We start from the raw sequence: 17758 nt of genomic DNA on the forward strand, positions 1-17758 counted from the left end.
ATTCCAAATTTGGTCATGAAAATTTAGAATTCTGAATTTAAAAAAAACTTGTCGTCTGCAGTCGACAGGCGCATGGAGAGCTAAAATGGGTCCTAAACAATTTTCTAATCGCTTATTTGATACAATTAAATATTTGTAATAACAATTCAATAATAATTGTCACATTTAGGCATATCAAATGACCAGCAAAATCAGTAACCAATATAAAATACACAAAATGGCTTGTTATATTTGACTTACGTCGGGCATCCAGGAATCGGCATCAGGAATGTAAGACATGAGTACACTATCATTAGAGCAGCCATTAGCAACCATTCATACCAGTAATCCAAAATATCACAAAATGGCTTATAATATTTGTTCTGAAAAAAACACGCAAACACATTTCATTTAGGATAACACGGACAGGAAGAAAAATTATAAAATATAGCAAAATTAAACATAAATTTAATAAGTGTTCATTTAAAAAAAAATGCAAAATGTGTTCCAAAGTGCATATTTTACATTGATGACAACATAGATTGTGTCACATATTGTATGTCAAAGGTCAGTGCTATAATACATCTTTAATAATGTTAACCCTATATGAGAACTACCTGCCTATCTGATTGGTGATTAAAGGGGGTAACCCTATTGGTTTTGGATATGGATTGTCTTTAAAATTACATAATAATATCAAATATCTCCCCTTTATGCTGCTTTGTGAAAAACGAGAGCATTTTCAGCGTAAATGTGAATAAATAGCCAAATTTGCAATCCAATACCTTGTATACGTGAATTGCATTCTGGGTAGGCATGCAACAACAACAATTCCCGTTCGTACCGTATGACGAATGCTGACATGCTGCAATGCCCGGCCCGTATTGAACGGAAAATATTTGTTTTTTTTTTTTTTTTCGTACCGTTTCAGAAAAAAAGGAAACAAAATATATTTCCCCTTGCAATATGTACATTTCAAATGAATATAAAAAAGTTTGGGTTAAAAATGGAGAGGAAAAAACCTTCCGATACCGGGTTTTGAACCGGGTACCTCTTGGGTAAAAGAACGGCGCGCTAGCCAATTGAGCTATTTCACCAACTGAAGTATTCAAGGAATTGTTTCAATTATATACGGCGGACCGTCTCCTCAGCACTTAGCGTAGTTCGCTTTTTTCTCTTCCCATGATCCGAAGTAATTTTTATTGTTTACAAACTGGTATACCTGTAAAACCGCTGTGATTCATGATTTCTCCGAAATACATCGACTTGGAGCGTCAAATTTCAGGATAGTAATGAGAAAAATAGTATCTATTATGTGATACCAAAACCTCATCAACAATGAAAAAATCGGGGATGATGCTGTCGATCGGGTTACGGACCTTTAAAGTGAAGATATCATGTAATTGACCAATCAGATGCAATGTTAGATCAGCAGGTAGTGCTCAGGGGGTTAAGATTACAGAAAAATCGGAACTAAAAACAAGAGCACATTAGTAACGCTAGTCCATCAACCTATAAAGTGTTGCCTTTTGGCGGAGTATTGAGAAAGAGACCTTATTGATCTACGCTTACCATCATTTTTGGTGCATGTCTTTCTGGTGTAGCTGATATCCATTGTAGAGAGGCCACTACTAGGTATGATATACTGAAACGCTGCAACACACCTGGCACACGGAAATATGTGATGCTATTGCCACCTGTATGGGATCACGATGAATTTAAATAAATATTATCAACGACAAGAAACAGTATTTGTGTTTTTGTTTGTTAGCTTAAAACCTTGTACTTTACCTGATGTACAGGTTATAGGAAGGACCGCCTCTAATTGAGTAACTTCAGAAAAACAATTAAAAGTATAAGCAGTCAAGTTAGAAAAACTTAAGCAGTCAAGTTAGCTCAATCGATAGGGCGTTCGACTGTGGTGCAAGAGGTTGCGGGTTCGAACCCTGGAGGTGCCTAGTACCCTCTCATGGAAAATTGAGTTAGCTTGAAATTCCCCATGGACAAGGAACTTGCTGCTAATTTGTCTCGTTGCAACCCGTACGAAACTGGTTGCGAAGGTTATTTGCGGAATGTCTAAGGTGTGCGCTTTTGAAGCAGCAAAGTCCCTGAATTGTTGTTTAATGGTTTATGGAATGATGTGGGGCCTTAGTGGTCAGCGACAACCTGTAAAGTGTGCTGAGGCTTTTGGATCAACATCTAGGCATTGTGCCTGTGCGTAGCGCACTATAAATCACTACATAAGTACTACAATCATGGCAGAAAGTTGTTGCCACACCAGCCAGTGTTGGAGTTAAAAGCATGCACTCACCAGAGCTAAGTATGACACAGTTCCGCACTATCTTTGTATAATAGTTGAAAGTGTACATTCAGCTTACACTCTCCCCTTCCCCCACCCATCTTTCAATGTTGGGAGACTAAAGAAGAAATGATAACGATGTTGTCCAAATCAACATTGCACATTGCAATAGTAGTCCAAGGTGCTCTGACGATAACACTCCGATCGGCCATGCAATCTACGTGTAGTAGGCCAGTGGGGCAACGGAACCGCTATGTGAACGAGCTAATTGCAATAGGGGAGCGGGGTAGGATGTTGGCCAATTAATGCTTTGGTGTGGCAATCTTTTTCCCCAGGATTGTAGGTTTACATGATTATCTTTTGTAACATGCTATTTTAGCACCAGCCACAGACTATTCACCAACAGCCAAAGTCCCCATGCTTTGTATGTTGTGAATTCTCGCATATTCATGAGGGCAATCATTCAATCGTGCATGTCTAACAAATCATGCCAGCATTGAGTGCCATCACATTTACACGAGAGCATTGGGTGTCTTCGCGTTTACATGAAAAAACATAAAAATATGCGGTATGTGCTTAGCAGTTTCATATGTTGCATTTCATGGAATGATTGGTCATCATTAACTGGTATTGCTGGGACTTTACCTGGGGTTGTAGATTTCATATGGCATCCCCCATTCAGGTAACCCCATGAATCTACACCCCTTTTGTTTGACCCCTTTGCGACAGTGTTTCCACTTGTAGTCTCTTATCATAATTGTTATGATGGACCAAACAAGGAGGAGACCATCCCTGGTAGCATCTGGCATGTAGTGTAGATAATAGCATAGTTGTAGCATGTAGTGTGAGGAGACGACCGACTTGTGAGATAACAGGGAAAAAACTGGTGGGGGTTGTGAGCCTGCTGACTTGTTCAGCAGGTGGCGGACAGACCAGGGTGACGGTTTGGAGAGGGATAGGTTCCGCCAAGCTGTAATTTGCATAAGATTCACCTAATGATGACAGTATGACAATAAGTAAATTGAACATTCCGGATCAGTCGCAGCCCGGACCAATAAACCGCACCTTCTGTTGGGCGTAGCCAGGGCAGAGGTGATAAGTATGCTACTGGTGATCATGTCTTCCATGGGAGATTAAGATTGTGTCTTCCATAGGGGTGTACTGATTGCAACTGGAATATCCCAATTCATGGGCTCGTGCAGTATTAGATCTGATTATCATCATTCCCAATCAAACTTGACTTACTGTTAAGAACACATCCTAGTGCAAAGAGTATAATAGTTCTCTTGATAATCTTGTACATCATCTTGGATCTCGGTACTTTATATTTGACGAGAGCATGGAATGATAGTGTCATAGATACACCCATTATGTACACAAACCTGAAACAAAGAAAAAGTCTTCATTATATTGTAAATATTTGAAACTGTTCACCTAGACATGTGTCTTAGCTGGCCACCTGCCTGCCCATCATTTTGGACAGGCAGTTGGCTCATGAGACAGGTAAGATAAACACATTTGACAGCTGCTAAATTCTAAAAATAATGCTTGTTCAAGTTCTGTGAACTCAAAACAAGACCAGACTAATAAATCCAAGTTATTGCAATACCTGTTTGAACTGATAAACCCCCAGAAGGTGCAGAGGTCATTTAGATTTCCAGGGTCAAATTTTGGACAGGCAGGTTGGTGAAAACGACCAGCACTTGTCAAATTTTAGGTAAGACCCTGACCTGGACTTATTATTTCTGAAGGCTACAGAATCGCATCTCTTTTATTCCGGAAGAGATTCATTACGTATGTAGAAACTTGTAATATACATTTCATCTTGTAAAAACCAATTATTTATGACAAAAATAATATGGAAATTGCACTGTTGTACTCACCATGGAAAGACTAAATCAGCTACAGTAAGACCTGTAATGTAATGAGGATTACAATAACATGAGAATGTTTATTTTGTACTCTTGTAATTTGAACCTGGGAACTACAATGCAGGACAGGAAGATATGGAGAGCTGTGCAGTTGTGGTTCAGGAAAACCACACGCAATAAGCAAACTTTTTGTATTAAGTTCAATTAGGAATTTGTATTCATTACTTTAAGCAATATTGAAAGATGCTCACAATTACCCGTAGGCAACTTTTCAAGTAGGGTAGGTCGGTCGTAATTTGTTTTTGTCTTATTTTTCATTTTATCCCAAGATTTGCTGTGAATTTGCCCATTGTCATACATGCTATGATTGTACAGCTATTTCCTTTCTTATAACCTCATTAATTTGGCTAAAAACATATATTACAAGCTGTGTCAAAATAATTTGTACCCATCATTGATAATGGATGAGTCTGACACATCAACAATCAACATAAGATCCAAATCATCCGCAGTGTGTAAACACATCAAATTTCTCACAATATTAAGATCCAATCATTTATAGATTAATTATAACAAGCCATTAAAACTATACATGCATTCTGGACATTTCAAGAGTATCGGATGTTGCATTTGGAAGACGCAGGCTTTTCACAAAACATCAACATTGATGGGTACCAATCATTATGATAGCCTGTATATTACCTTCATGAGAGACAACACAAACATTATTTCACAATTTTGGGAAAAAATTATGAAATCTTACAATATTGCTCTACATGTAGGTATAATTGAAAATCATTTGCCATTTAAATTAAAATCATACAGGATTTAAATGAACAAATGTGACCTGCTACCACGGAATGAGCGTCAAATCACAAGTTGGTAATTTTAAGGGGCACACCTGTACAATAAGGCAAGAGAAAATAACACCAACCAACAACAAACACAAAACAATAGTAATAATTATACTAGCATATAGCAATTACAGAGCAATGTGCTTAGCATATATATGAAGGCAAAAGTAATAATAATAATGAATAAAATGACAAATGACAATCCAACAAATAGTTCACTTCACACATAGATTATTTTCTTTCATACTTGAAACTGGTGACCCAATAGTACAAGCATAATAACTGTTTATGACTACCAGTGTTATGATAAATTGCAAAATTTCATGCAAATATGGAATAAAATATTACAAAATGCTATGTAAATAGAAATTTAATAATTTGTGCAATTTTTATGGACGATCTCAATCTCAAATGAACAGAAATTTTTTAAATATAAATTTCTCATTCAAACGATGACCTCTCTCTCTCTCTCTGTACCATCATTTTTGTATAAATGTAATAATAGTAGATTAACAGTTATATTTTAATCACAGTTTCAAATATTTTCTAGGGAGACCCCCGTTTTAATGTTTGAGATTATTCAACAGAACTGAAAAAAAAAATGTTTGCTATATAATTGTTGACAATATTAAAATGTTTATAGAAAGATAAGCCTTGTTGTTGTCAAAAATAACACATATTTGACCACACATTATAAATAAACTAACACCTTTCCAGCTCGACAAAGGTGGTGTTGGTTTTATAAGATGGAAGTTTGTGTTCTATTATTCCAAAAGGCAGCACTTTCTATACTTTAATTCCTGAGAAAATGTTATGCTAATGCTGTTATGCAATCAACTGTGTGCACGTGTGATATCATTTTTACATGTGTTGTTTGAAAGACAAAGGTACAGTGTTTATGTGATCACACTGAAATGCCATGAAAATAATCCATATACAGGGTCACAACTCACAAGCCAACATTCATTACATACTGACCGACCCTCATAAAAGCAATTACGTCAAGTCATCAAGAAGGTTAACATTTCTTCACACATAGCGACAATCAAGTTTGAGTCTTTAAAAGGGGTACTACACCCCTGTGGTAAATTTGTGACTATTTTTGCATTTTTCTCAAAAAATAATAACACACTGGTAATAACAGTTATGTATATTATTGGGGCAAGGAATCCAATTACTACACTGAAATTTCAGTGACTCAAGTCAAGCGGTTCAGTATATACATGTATGATAGGAAACGAGGTACATCCTAGCGGTACCTTATTTCTTGTCATAAATAACAAACCGCTTGTCTTGGGTCACTGAAATTCCAGTGTAGTAATTGAATTCCTTGCCCCTATAATATACATAACTTTTGTTACCACTGTGTTATTAGTTTTGAGAAAAATGCAAAAATAGACACAAATTTATCGAGGGTGTAGTACCCCTTAAATGAATTTTTATGATAATCAGTTGATTCTGCAAATTATCTGTGTAGACTTTTCAAAATTTATCAGAATTAACTATGATGTACTCACATCTTTTTAACAAGAACCTTTTGTAGAATCAATTCCCAGATTCATGCTAAATATCTAACCATGATTTAATGATTCTGCTCATTTGATATCGAAAATAGATTTGATTGAACAAAAGTGTGTATATTTGGAAATTAAACTTGTATATCATCGAAAGTTGCAATGCCAGGAGTTCAAGGCAAATGCACAGTTATTCTGTTTGTAGAGTTATCAAATAAGGCCCAAAAAATGGTTTGCTTGCTTGTTCTCCACTGACCGACACTAATCTGGAAAATCTGGAAAAAGTTTTTGACATCCTGAAAAGTTTTTTTTTCAGTTTCTACACACTTCTAAACTGTTTTAAAAACATGAATGAAATGATATACAATAGAGAAATGTCCCAATTCATAACTATTTGGGCTATTTATTAAGCTAATTAAAGGCATACAGTCATGTTTTGGCTATGACCTTTAAAAAAAATATTTTAAAAAATCTCGACCCACTGACCCAATTCTGAAAAAGTTGTGGAAGACAAGCAAAAAATCTTTTTTTTTGGCCTTTGCTTTCAACACAAACACATGTGATGTTATGGTAAGTATGATAAATGGTGAAGCGGTTCAATCCCAATTAAATAACTACAAACTGGGCTATTCCATTCAAAATCCACACTATCCCTGTGGTTGGAAATATCTTCCACCTGGGGGAGTATGTTTTTCAAATATAATTGGTCAAGGTTGATCATTTTGAAACCTATTCTCCCCCTGTATTATGGCTTTACCTATATCGTTCACAACTGGAGTGAGTATTTCAAATGGAAGTTACCCAATTGTCTATTCTATTTGAAACTTATACTCCCTCTGTGGAAGACTTTAGCTAAATCTTCCACAGGGGTAGTGTGGATTTTAAATGGAATAGCACAGTATGGATGAGTTAATACATTTAGAGATGAACATGAAGTTAGAACACAGTCACACACACACCCCCACACAACAAACCGATGACTTTGTGAACAGGCTAGTTCTCACTGAAAGAGCTTGACTCTACAGAGCAAATGGTACAAGGTGACTTGTGAACCTCAATCCCCACCTGACATGGTAACCACTAGATCCTCTCCTGACATGTTTAAAAGGGAAAAATGAACTTAAGATCTCAGGGAGGGTCGTGATGGAATAGAAGGTGGTTCTCAAACCGCTAGGCTTCCTGTCATAGCGTCGACTAGGTTTTTAGCAATTTAACCCTATTTCACCCCCATGTGACCTTTGACACATGACCCACCTCTGAACTTAATCACTGCCTACTTGTAGATACATCTATGCTATGAAGATGGACATCATACTTGCTAAGATCAAGAGATATCGTGTTGACAAGGTTTATAGCAAATTCACCCTATTTGACCTAAAAACATTTGACGTTTGACAATGACGAATGACCCACTTCCGAACTCACCGACACCTATCATTTCAACAGCCCCCCCTTTGCCTGGGTGGGGGACTAAAAGTGATGTTTAATAGCTTGTGAATGAATTTAACTCATTACCATTCCAAGTAAAATGCTCAAAGAACCAATATTTTCCACCGCCAAAGTTGACAAAGATCATCACAACGATACATATTCTATAGTTAACAGAAAGGAAATACAGAAAGCATGCAGATTTTTATTATATAGCAGATTGGGTTATTGTACTTGTTAGGCTACATGCAGAAAAGAGACAGAACATGCATTGCTTATATCATCCAAAACAACTACATATTTGGCTGACACTATTTCATAACCAGAAATTCTTTGTAATGAACTTCATTTTTCATCAGGTTCGCTGTTGCAAATAATAAAGGGGACAAGTAAAAGCGATCCTGCCTGGGAATCGAACCCAGGACCTCAGGTTTACGAAACATGTGCCTTAACCACTCGGCCTTTAGTTTGATGCACATAGAACTTTGGTACACAGAGGTTGTGTATCTGTATTTGAAGCTAATTTATATTGTTCAATTTCAGGCTTTTCATAATAAATGGTGGAGATACTTTTGGCGCCACTGTGTGAAAATGGGGACTTACCATCGTATTTAATACACAAAGGTTAATTACGAGTCTAAATTACTATGCTGTCACCTCAATGCTGTCACCTCGCTAATATTGGTTTTGAGATATAGTCAATAATAGTGCCCATTACTTCCTTTGTATTTTATTTGTCTGAGCAACACTAAAATGACCATATTTCTGGAATCGGAAGTCCAATTGTGATGGGGTTAAAAAGGTCTGCAACTGGCCCATATAATGGACTTGGTAACTGAATTTTGGATTTCCTTGACTCATTTTGCTTGATTGCATCACACATGCTGTATGCATAAGTACAAATAGATCAGAGATTCCTAGTTTGAAACAGTGTCATCCAATGGCGTCTTGTTATAAGGGAAACTTGCCATTCCATCTTGCATGGACCAAAAACCAATATTTTCCTCCTCCGTAGTTTACCAATATCATGAGAACTATACTTATGCTGCAAGTGAAAACAACATGTTTCAAGTTATTATCATAGGACTGTATAAGTCCATTCAATATTTTGACAAAGCAACCATGCATGTTTAGAAGTAAGTAAACTTGGAGTAAGCTGAAACACACATGAGTTTGGGGCTTTTAACTTATCCCTCATAATATTACCCAAAATGCACCTTGCTCTGAATTATCAAATCAGCTTATTGGAAAATCATGATCATAGCTTACAGCTGCCCCTTGCTCATTGGGAAATGTGACGGCCAAATTTAAAACATGGTTGCTACTTTGCCTGGATGTTTTGTAAAGTTTTATTGTAAAAGTAATATCATCAGCCTTGAGAGGACTCAAACAAAAGTATGACGATCATGCACTAAACAAAAATTATCTGGTCAGTTCAAGTAGAGGCGGATTCAGTTATGAAAACCACAGCACCTGGGGTGGGCAATCTGTTCCCATGGCACCCATTGTGCTGTAGCCTCAACTGAATTGAGCTTTCATAATTGGAAATGCAGTGTTTGGTGCAACCTTATTAGAGACCTTTTTGGCTCAGTGGGACCAAGACTACTATCAGAGATGTAAGTGAGGTAATGATCCATTTTCTGAAAATCATGCAAGCCGAAGGCGAGCAGCCGAACCGAAGGTGAGGCGTGCAACGGGGGCCATGGGGCAGAGCCCCTTGCAGGGTTCACCCCCTCATAAAAAAATTTTTTGCTCTTTTTATGACAAATTATCATCATCCAATTCCGAAAATGTAAAAATTTTTTTTTTTTTTACATTTCGAATTTTTTTTTTTGGTCCAAATTCGAATTCGGAAATTCCCGAAATCTTACATCTCTGTACTATCTTGTGGAATAATTATGTTCTCATTTTGAACTATTAATCACATTCTTACCCTCTGAATGTGTCTAGGGACTTGAGCCGTTTAGGTTTGCTGGGTTGCTGTCTGTTGATACTGTTTCTATCTGATGCTGGTGGTACATGGGATGCTGTTTCTGGTGATCCAAGCTCCTGTCAAATAAACCAACATTACGGTATATAGATTATGTCATTGTGATTTTCTTATTCTGTCAAATCCAGATATAACTACCATTTTCCCTCTGATGTGGCAGTGACGTCAAATTGAAAACCTAACGCGGGGTGCTGTTTTTTTATACACTGAAGACAAGCATTTTGACAAGAATATGCTGGGGAATGTTCAAGATAAAAATTTTATAGAGACTGACAATTTACAATGTCAGAAGTGAGATTTTTGGGTGTTTTTTTGAAAATTTACTCAATCCAATGGGAACAATGTGCAAAAAGCAGGTGATTTCACTTATGCATATGGGGGACTTTGAAACAAACTATTCTAACTTGTATGTGTAAACGTCCACTTTCAATGCATGTGTTGCATTAAATGAGGTTATATGCGAAAGAAATCACATCAAAATCATTTCGGTCTTGAGTTGCAGTAATTCTAACATTTATCTTATCTCTATCGGCCTGAATAAAAACATTGTTTGGCATTAAATATTATCAAAATATGGTACTTATTTAGCATCCCCTTAAACGCCTGGGCGCTAGTTAAGTACATTAGAATCATACCTGCCAACATTGAAAACCTAGAAAACAGAGTACATGGCGAACGAGGGTGCGGCGCCAGTAGTATCGCCTCTGGCGGGGGTCCAGGGGCCCGCTTAAGGGCCCTTGGTGGGGTCCAGGGCAAAGCCCGTGGGGTTGAGGGGTGAAGCCTCCAAAGCTAGAGGGTTTCTACACTGTAAAAACCCTTATAAGCCCCTTCACATTAGACACATTTTATAGAAAAACAACAAGGTGAAAATGAAGCCCTAGGCTTTTATACACTTTGAGGAGGGATTTATACTCCATATCTAGCACCAATTTCAACACATATTTGATGACTACAACCTTTGGAAAAAATGTGAAAAAACATTCTGGGACCTGTTTTTATAAGTTTGAAAAAGATGCTTCCTTCACACAGAAAATGTGCTTTTAAAAATGCAGTTTCCTATACTTTTGTACATAACGATCATTCATTGAAGCGATTTTTTGGCTTTATAACAGGGCCTACGTGACTGATAGGACACTGATATGATGCACAATACAAAGTTAAAAATTCAGAAAAAAAAACATTTCACAAAACATGTCAAAGTTTTTGTTGAATTTGGAGAAACACTAGACGTATTCTGAAGTGCTAGGATCATTCACAGATGATTTGGAAAAAAAATGAGAAAACATTACAAAAAAATTACAGTTTATTATCTTTAATATGGAAACCACTAACTAATGTTTACCTCTTCATCTATCACAATATTATACATGCCTTGGTTTTCCATGCATTTTATAATATGTGCTAGATGAAGAGGTAAACATTAGTTAGTGGTTTGCATATTAAGGATAACAAACTGTAATTTTTTTGTAATTTTTTCCAATTGTTTTCAAATTAAATGGGAATGATGCTAGCACTTCAGAATAGGTCCAGTGGTTCTCCAAAGTCAAATTTGGAAAAGAAATCAAATCAAATTAAATTGTTTTTTTTTCCAGTAAATCGGAGTACTCCGATTTTCGGGGGTTTAAAACTCGGGAAATCGGAGTAACTCCGCGAAAATCGGAGTAGTTGGCAGGTATGTAGAATATGGTACTTATTATGTCTACACTGTAAAATACTGTTTGGCTAAAAATATAGTTTGGTTATGTCAAAACTTACATTGGTAACAAGATGGTCGGTAGAAAAGCAACATAGAATTTTATCGAACCATCCATCTCTGAAGAAAAAGAAAATGGAAAGAATTTTTTTTATTAATTTGTTTTTACACTTTTTGTATGAAATTAATAAAAGAAACATCTACACAAACAGTAAATAATAGTATTCTTTTGTATGCATCTATGAAAGTAAAAACATTTTAAAATTATAAACAAAGAATGTATGAAACTGTTTTTTTAACTGTAAATTACAAAAAAAACGATGCTATTGTGTCTAGCATTGTCTTACAGCCTGCCAGCGTGAAGCATAATACATTTTTGGAAAACACATTTTCTAATATTTTTTATAACCAATTATCAAAATTATCATAAAATATTAAAACTATGAGCAAAACGCTTAGTCGACTCTCAAAAATTTTGCTTACTTGGACATGTCAAGTCTTTGAAGTTTTTGACAAGACAAAAAAGAGGATAAATAAATAAATAACTCTTTTGGTAGTACAGTACCATAACTGCAGCATTAACCCAACCCAGCAGACTCAGCATGTTGACCTGGCTAAACTCTTTGACTTTGCCTTGAGGTTAGGCCAAAAAAAAAGAAGTTGTTTGGTTGTACTCCACCGACCGACCCGATTTTTGAGGCCTACCATTTTTTTTTTTTAAAGAAGAAGTTGCAGGCCCTAAATTCAAGGTTGGAAACCGGAGAAATACTGCTACTAAAAAAAATGCTATTTTTTTCCAAGTTGGATACAGTTGTACATTTTGATTACTTTTGTTTCTATTGAACAGCCAGGGACACATTGAATTAGTATGCATTGCTAGCTGGTTTTGTTTGATTGTTTTTTTACGTTTAAACAGCCAATTTGTTACCGTTTCAGCTGTTTAGACCATTAAACAGAAATCAACAGCCTTAATTCATACATGCACTCATGTTGCTGTACAACTGCATAAGTGTTTAATAAACCTAAACAACATGTAACAACCTTAAACATTACACATTGTCTTAAACTAACTTTGCCTCTTTTGCTTCCACAAGGCCATTACTAAAAATTTAAAAAAATCAGACCAACCGACCTTACTTTTTTGGACCAGTTGTAGTACAACCAAACAATTTATTTTTTTGGGCCTTATCAAGTGAACTTCCCAACACCATAAATGCATGTTGACATTAGTCTGTGCTTATCTTATCATTTCAAGAACAGATTTTTAATGCACACTCAAAGTTCATCGATATCATGATAAAATGTGTAATCAAGAATAATTCGCTTGGAACATAAAGTGAACACCAGAAAATGGTGTAAGTGATCATAAAACTAGCCCTATTCATAAATTTGGCCCTAATCAAAATAAGCCCTATAGTAGGAAATACATCATACTTTTTAATCTCTATACATTCTACAAGTTTTAACACAATAATTTTGCTGACAAAAGCATAACTTTCTAGCTATACTAATTTGATTTTCTTATTTAATATTATCAATCAACTGTCTTTAGTTTTGTAACATGACCAAAAAACATGAAAAAAATATTGCTTCATTCACCAAATTATCTCAAAATATTAACAAAAAAAGACTCACCTTATTCCAGCAGCGATAAAAATGTACACAAGCGCAAATCCTCCATACACTGCAAGGGCTATGTATATGGCTGAAATGTACAAAAAGAAAAGTTTTCATACTTAGGCCTACAAAAATTGTTTGATTGGCATAACATAAAGAAAAATTAGGGTAGGTAAATAAAATTTTATTTTTGAACATTTTCACCATCCATCAGAAATCCAATGTGCACTGGGGACATGACACAAACCTTTTTATTTGTCCTAAAGAGTGTTTTGTTCATGTTATATGTATGCATACTATTGAACTGTTTGATGTCAAACTGAACCTGACAATTTACATTAAAGCCATAATGTATGATTTTGGTCAAATTTCAATTTTGTTATTTGTTGCCAAAAATTATTACATAATGTTAGTAACAACTGCAGCTGCTGTTAAAGAGGGTTTCTGATCATTTTAAGCCGAAATAATGAGGTAAACTGAAAAAAAAACACCACTTAGCTGTTTAAATATTATGGAAAAATGTCAGGCTGGGAAAGAAAGTTTGCATAGAGTCATGTTAGTTTTCATTTGGAAGAGTCGGGCTGGGAAGAAATAAAACAAACTTGCCCAATATGAAAATTGGCCTCCAACTAAAATCAAAGGCTCGGGGACAAGATTGTTAAATGTTATTATGTTACTGTAGTAAGGCCCATTAATTTTCTTTAAATCAGGAATGTCAGTGCAATCTCTTACAATCAACAAATCCAAAAATTGTTATTATGGGGAAAGAGTTAGTACCTGAAAAATATTTGCAAAATTGTTTCAAATGTTTCAAGTGACCTGAAATCAAGGAGTATCTTATTTAGCTTTTTAATCATTCAACCCATGTGAAAATAGCATCTTCCTTTAACCCCATGAGACCTACCTGCCGATTGGCCAAAAAGAAGTTTTCATTATCAATTGGCCCAATCAGCAACATTGTTAGAATAATTTCACCACACAACAAAATTGGGGTGAATTATTTGCATAGCTCCATTCTGATTGGTTATTAAAGTGAAAATATCATGCAATTGACCAATCAGAGGCAATGTTAGATCGGCATTACATGTGGTTTAAGCCATATTTTTCTGTTGGATGTTATACTGTGCAAACTTACGTATATTAGCATCTTGAGGCTCTCTATTGATAGTAATAGGTTTTGTACATTCAACTCCAGAACTTGTCGATGTATTTCGATTGACAAAGTATGTGTATCTGCCTTCTTCTCCAAAGTGATAATACAATCTGTATAAAAAAGCAATTAAAAAAGCATTTAAAATCCATACTACCCCTGTGGAAGATTTAGCTAATGTCTTCCACAGAGGGAGTATGAATTTCAAATAGATTAGACATTTGGGTAACTTCCATTTGAAATACTCACTCCAGTTGTGGAAGATACAGGTAAAGTCATAATGCAGGAGGAGTATGGGTTTCAAAATGATTAACCCTGACCAATTACATCTGAGAAACATACTCCCTCTGTGGAAGATATTTCCAAACTCTTCCACAGGGGAGTATGGATTTCAACTGGAATAGCCAAATGGCATTGAGAAAAAAAAACCCATGTGTGACGGAAGTAAAATCCCCTCCAAAATCCAACTGCTGATTTCTAATCTTTGCACTCCCTGAGTGACCCAGTGGCGTATTAGTGAGTTACCTCAAGTTCGGTGGTGACGCATGTGCATATTTTGCTGACTGCAGTATCAAATCTTGCACGTAAAGGAGTGTACATGGAGGATTTGTCGACATGCTTGCAGCAGAACCGCAAAAAAAAGCAATTGACATCACTGCCGAACTTAAACTGAACCAATGTATAGCCAGGCATTTTTCAGTGGGAAGGAGGCAAAGGTAACCTTTAAGGGGGAAAAATTTGACAAAAATGGGTTAAAAAGTACAAAAAAATGCCTACCAATCTTAAATACCAGGGTAGCCAGCATCCCACAGAAAGGGACTAGTGGGAAGACATCTCACAGGGGGAGGGTGGGGAGGGGGTCATCTGCCTCCCTTGGCTATGCCACTGGAGTGACCCAATACATAGAGCAACCAACTTACCGGCAATATTGTATTGTGTCATCCTTACTATAGATGGCAATCTGAAGCTTCCACCTGGTATCCATATACAGCACTTTGGTAGACATCTGATGTACATCTCCTAGATACCTTAGTTTACACTGTACGGAGGAAATACAATGGTTGATAAAAACAGGTAACCCCGTCTGGCCAGTTCTCCACAGAAGAACTGACAATACATGTACAGTGTACATTGTACACCTGTTACTTTGATGACAGACAGAACAGAATTTACATGGATAAATTTTAACCTTGACTAATTCCCCAAGGAACTTGAACCAAAAGTGGGGCTTTCACTTTAAGACTGAGCAAAATGAGTGACTTGTTGAACAAAATGAGTATTTCAACTTCAAATCTTATACTCTTGTCAATTGCATACGCTGTGTGTTCAATTAAGGACACAACAAGAATTCAATGGAAAACTGTTTTGTTATCCAAATCTGTCATTAAAGCTGCCATTTCTTTTCAATTTTTTTGTATTTTAGCTTGTCAACAATTTTGTTTGGAGTTGCGGAGGTCAAGACGTTGTTTTGAAATAAGCTTTTATTAGCTTTTACTTTTACTCATTGGCTCAGTGGGAAAATGACGTGTGTCATAAGACTCAGTGACACAAAGATGTATGTCATTAGGCTCAGTGGCACAAAGATGTATTTGAATGAACACGACTGTCAACATACAGTGCAACAATTGTCTGTGTATACTGTGTGATGTGTGTGTAATGCTGAAGCGAATCCAACCATGCCAGCACACTTGTGAAGTATCCAAGGTCGTGTGTTCGTCTACGGTTGGATTGTGTACAGCTGTCGGCAGCTATGTTCATTCAAAGGAATTTTCATTATAGGCTCAGTGACACAAAGATGTTTGTCATTAGGCTCAGTGGCATAAAAATATGTCTTTAGCTGCGTCCATCGCCTGTGGCGGCACCAGGAATTTTTTTTTATGGGGGGAGCATTGAGGGGAAAGGTGAACTTCAGGGGGCAAAATCACTGCAAAGTACATGCACAAATATGCACTCACATCACAGAGGCAATCATATTTATAGCAGGTCAGCTGATGAGGCAATCATACACCCAGAGTGATTTGATATCTTTGTGTCGCTGAGCCAATCAAAATTATCTTTACCTTGTAACACTCTGCCTGAATTCCCCATACACGTGAATACCTTCATCCAGATTATTTGTGATGTTTACATAGGCAGTATCATATGTGATAGGGTGGTACCCAAATTCATCAGTGCTACTCGCCATGACATTCCCATCTGTCTTTGTGGGTTCATCCGCCATGGTGTAGATTGCCAGGATGTCACTATCTTTTTTGTTTGGTAATTCTACCAGGTATCCTTCATCAATCTTGTTGGCATCAACTGGAGTATCAACCGCTTGTGCTACATAGTACAAGGAAAAAACATGAATATTAAAAATAGCTCTCACATCACTTATTTAGAATTTGTACTTTTTGTCATTGCCAAACATTTTATCACAGGGCTATTTTGTGAAGTTTGGGCACTAATCGCCCATAGCTCTTTGTATGAGCCCTGGTATATAAAATGATGTTTGGAAGTTAGGAACTCACGAATATTAGCATATGAACTTACAAAACAGCCATGTTTTACACAAGAGATCAGAAAGAGACAGAATGGTGATATTGATAATGGTTTGAATTTGTTTTAACACCCTGAGCACTACCTGCTGATCTAACATTTGCCTCTGATTGGTCAATTATGTGATATCTTCAGTTTTTTGCGTGGTGAAATTATTCTAACAATGTTGCTGATTGGTCCAATTGATAATGAAAACTTTTTTTTGACCAATAGGCAGGTAATTCTCATGGGCTTAAACAACAGGGTTACATATCAGAGGAGGCTTAAAGGCATTCCTACAATGCACTATGATTGGGAAATTTGATCATAACCTAATCTTAAAGGCAAAGTTCCCATTGCCACACACACAAAATGGTAATTTTAAAACTGCAGCCAACGGGCTAATAGTTGAGACTTATAACTTATAGTTGAATTTCTTACAGGAAACATTCATATTGTCCTACTGCATTAATTTTATTCATAAGTCTCAATGTTTTGAATGTTAAATAAAAGGAAGAAAACACCAGATTTTGCACACAATCCCAATGCAAGGTATAGTCAACTATGCCACATGTGTACAAAAGCCAGACATACCAATGTCAGAAACCCAGTGCTGTACGGTGCGACTAAATTGGTCGCATTGGCGACTAACATTTTGCCCATGCGACCAAAAGTCAAATTCTTACCGCCAATGGCGACTAAACATTTCACATGTTAGTCGCCAGGGCTAATCAATATTTACCTCACAGACTAAACAAAAATATACAGTGATGATGAGTGATCCATAAAGTATCCATTTAATGCTCATTTTGTACACAAAATCGACTGGCATTCGGGTGAATTGGC

At 36.4% G+C, this 17758-nt stretch overlaps 1 protein-coding gene across 1 annotated transcript in view; it reads right to left on the reverse strand.

Annotated features, from left to right (window-relative positions):
• The window catches only part of LOC140159640 (heparan-alpha-glucosaminide N-acetyltransferase-like), a 36783-nt gene that overhangs the window by 13991 nt on the left and 5034 nt on the right, over positions 1-17758 (reverse strand). The window contains exons 2-12 of the mRNA XM_072183135.1: positions 16464-16717; positions 15316-15434; positions 14381-14508; positions 13264-13333; positions 11691-11748; positions 9879-9994; positions 8914-8990; positions 4162-4192; positions 3524-3660; positions 1552-1676; positions 241-362 (exon numbers count right to left, since the gene is read on the reverse strand). Of these exons, the coding sequence (XP_072039236.1) occupies positions 241-362; positions 1552-1676; positions 3524-3660; positions 4162-4192; positions 8914-8990; positions 9879-9994; positions 11691-11748; positions 13264-13333; positions 14381-14508; positions 15316-15434; positions 16464-16717 (1237 nt within the window). The remainder of the gene's footprint in view (positions 1-240; positions 363-1551; positions 1677-3523; positions 3661-4161; positions 4193-8913; positions 8991-9878; positions 9995-11690; positions 11749-13263; positions 13334-14380; positions 14509-15315; positions 15435-16463; positions 16718-17758) is intronic.

This window comes from Amphiura filiformis, chromosome 8, assembly GCF_039555335.1.
Source record: "Amphiura filiformis chromosome 8, Afil_fr2py, whole genome shotgun sequence".
Taxonomy (NCBI): Eukaryota; Metazoa; Echinodermata; class Ophiuroidea; order Amphilepidida; family Amphiuridae; genus Amphiura; species Amphiura filiformis.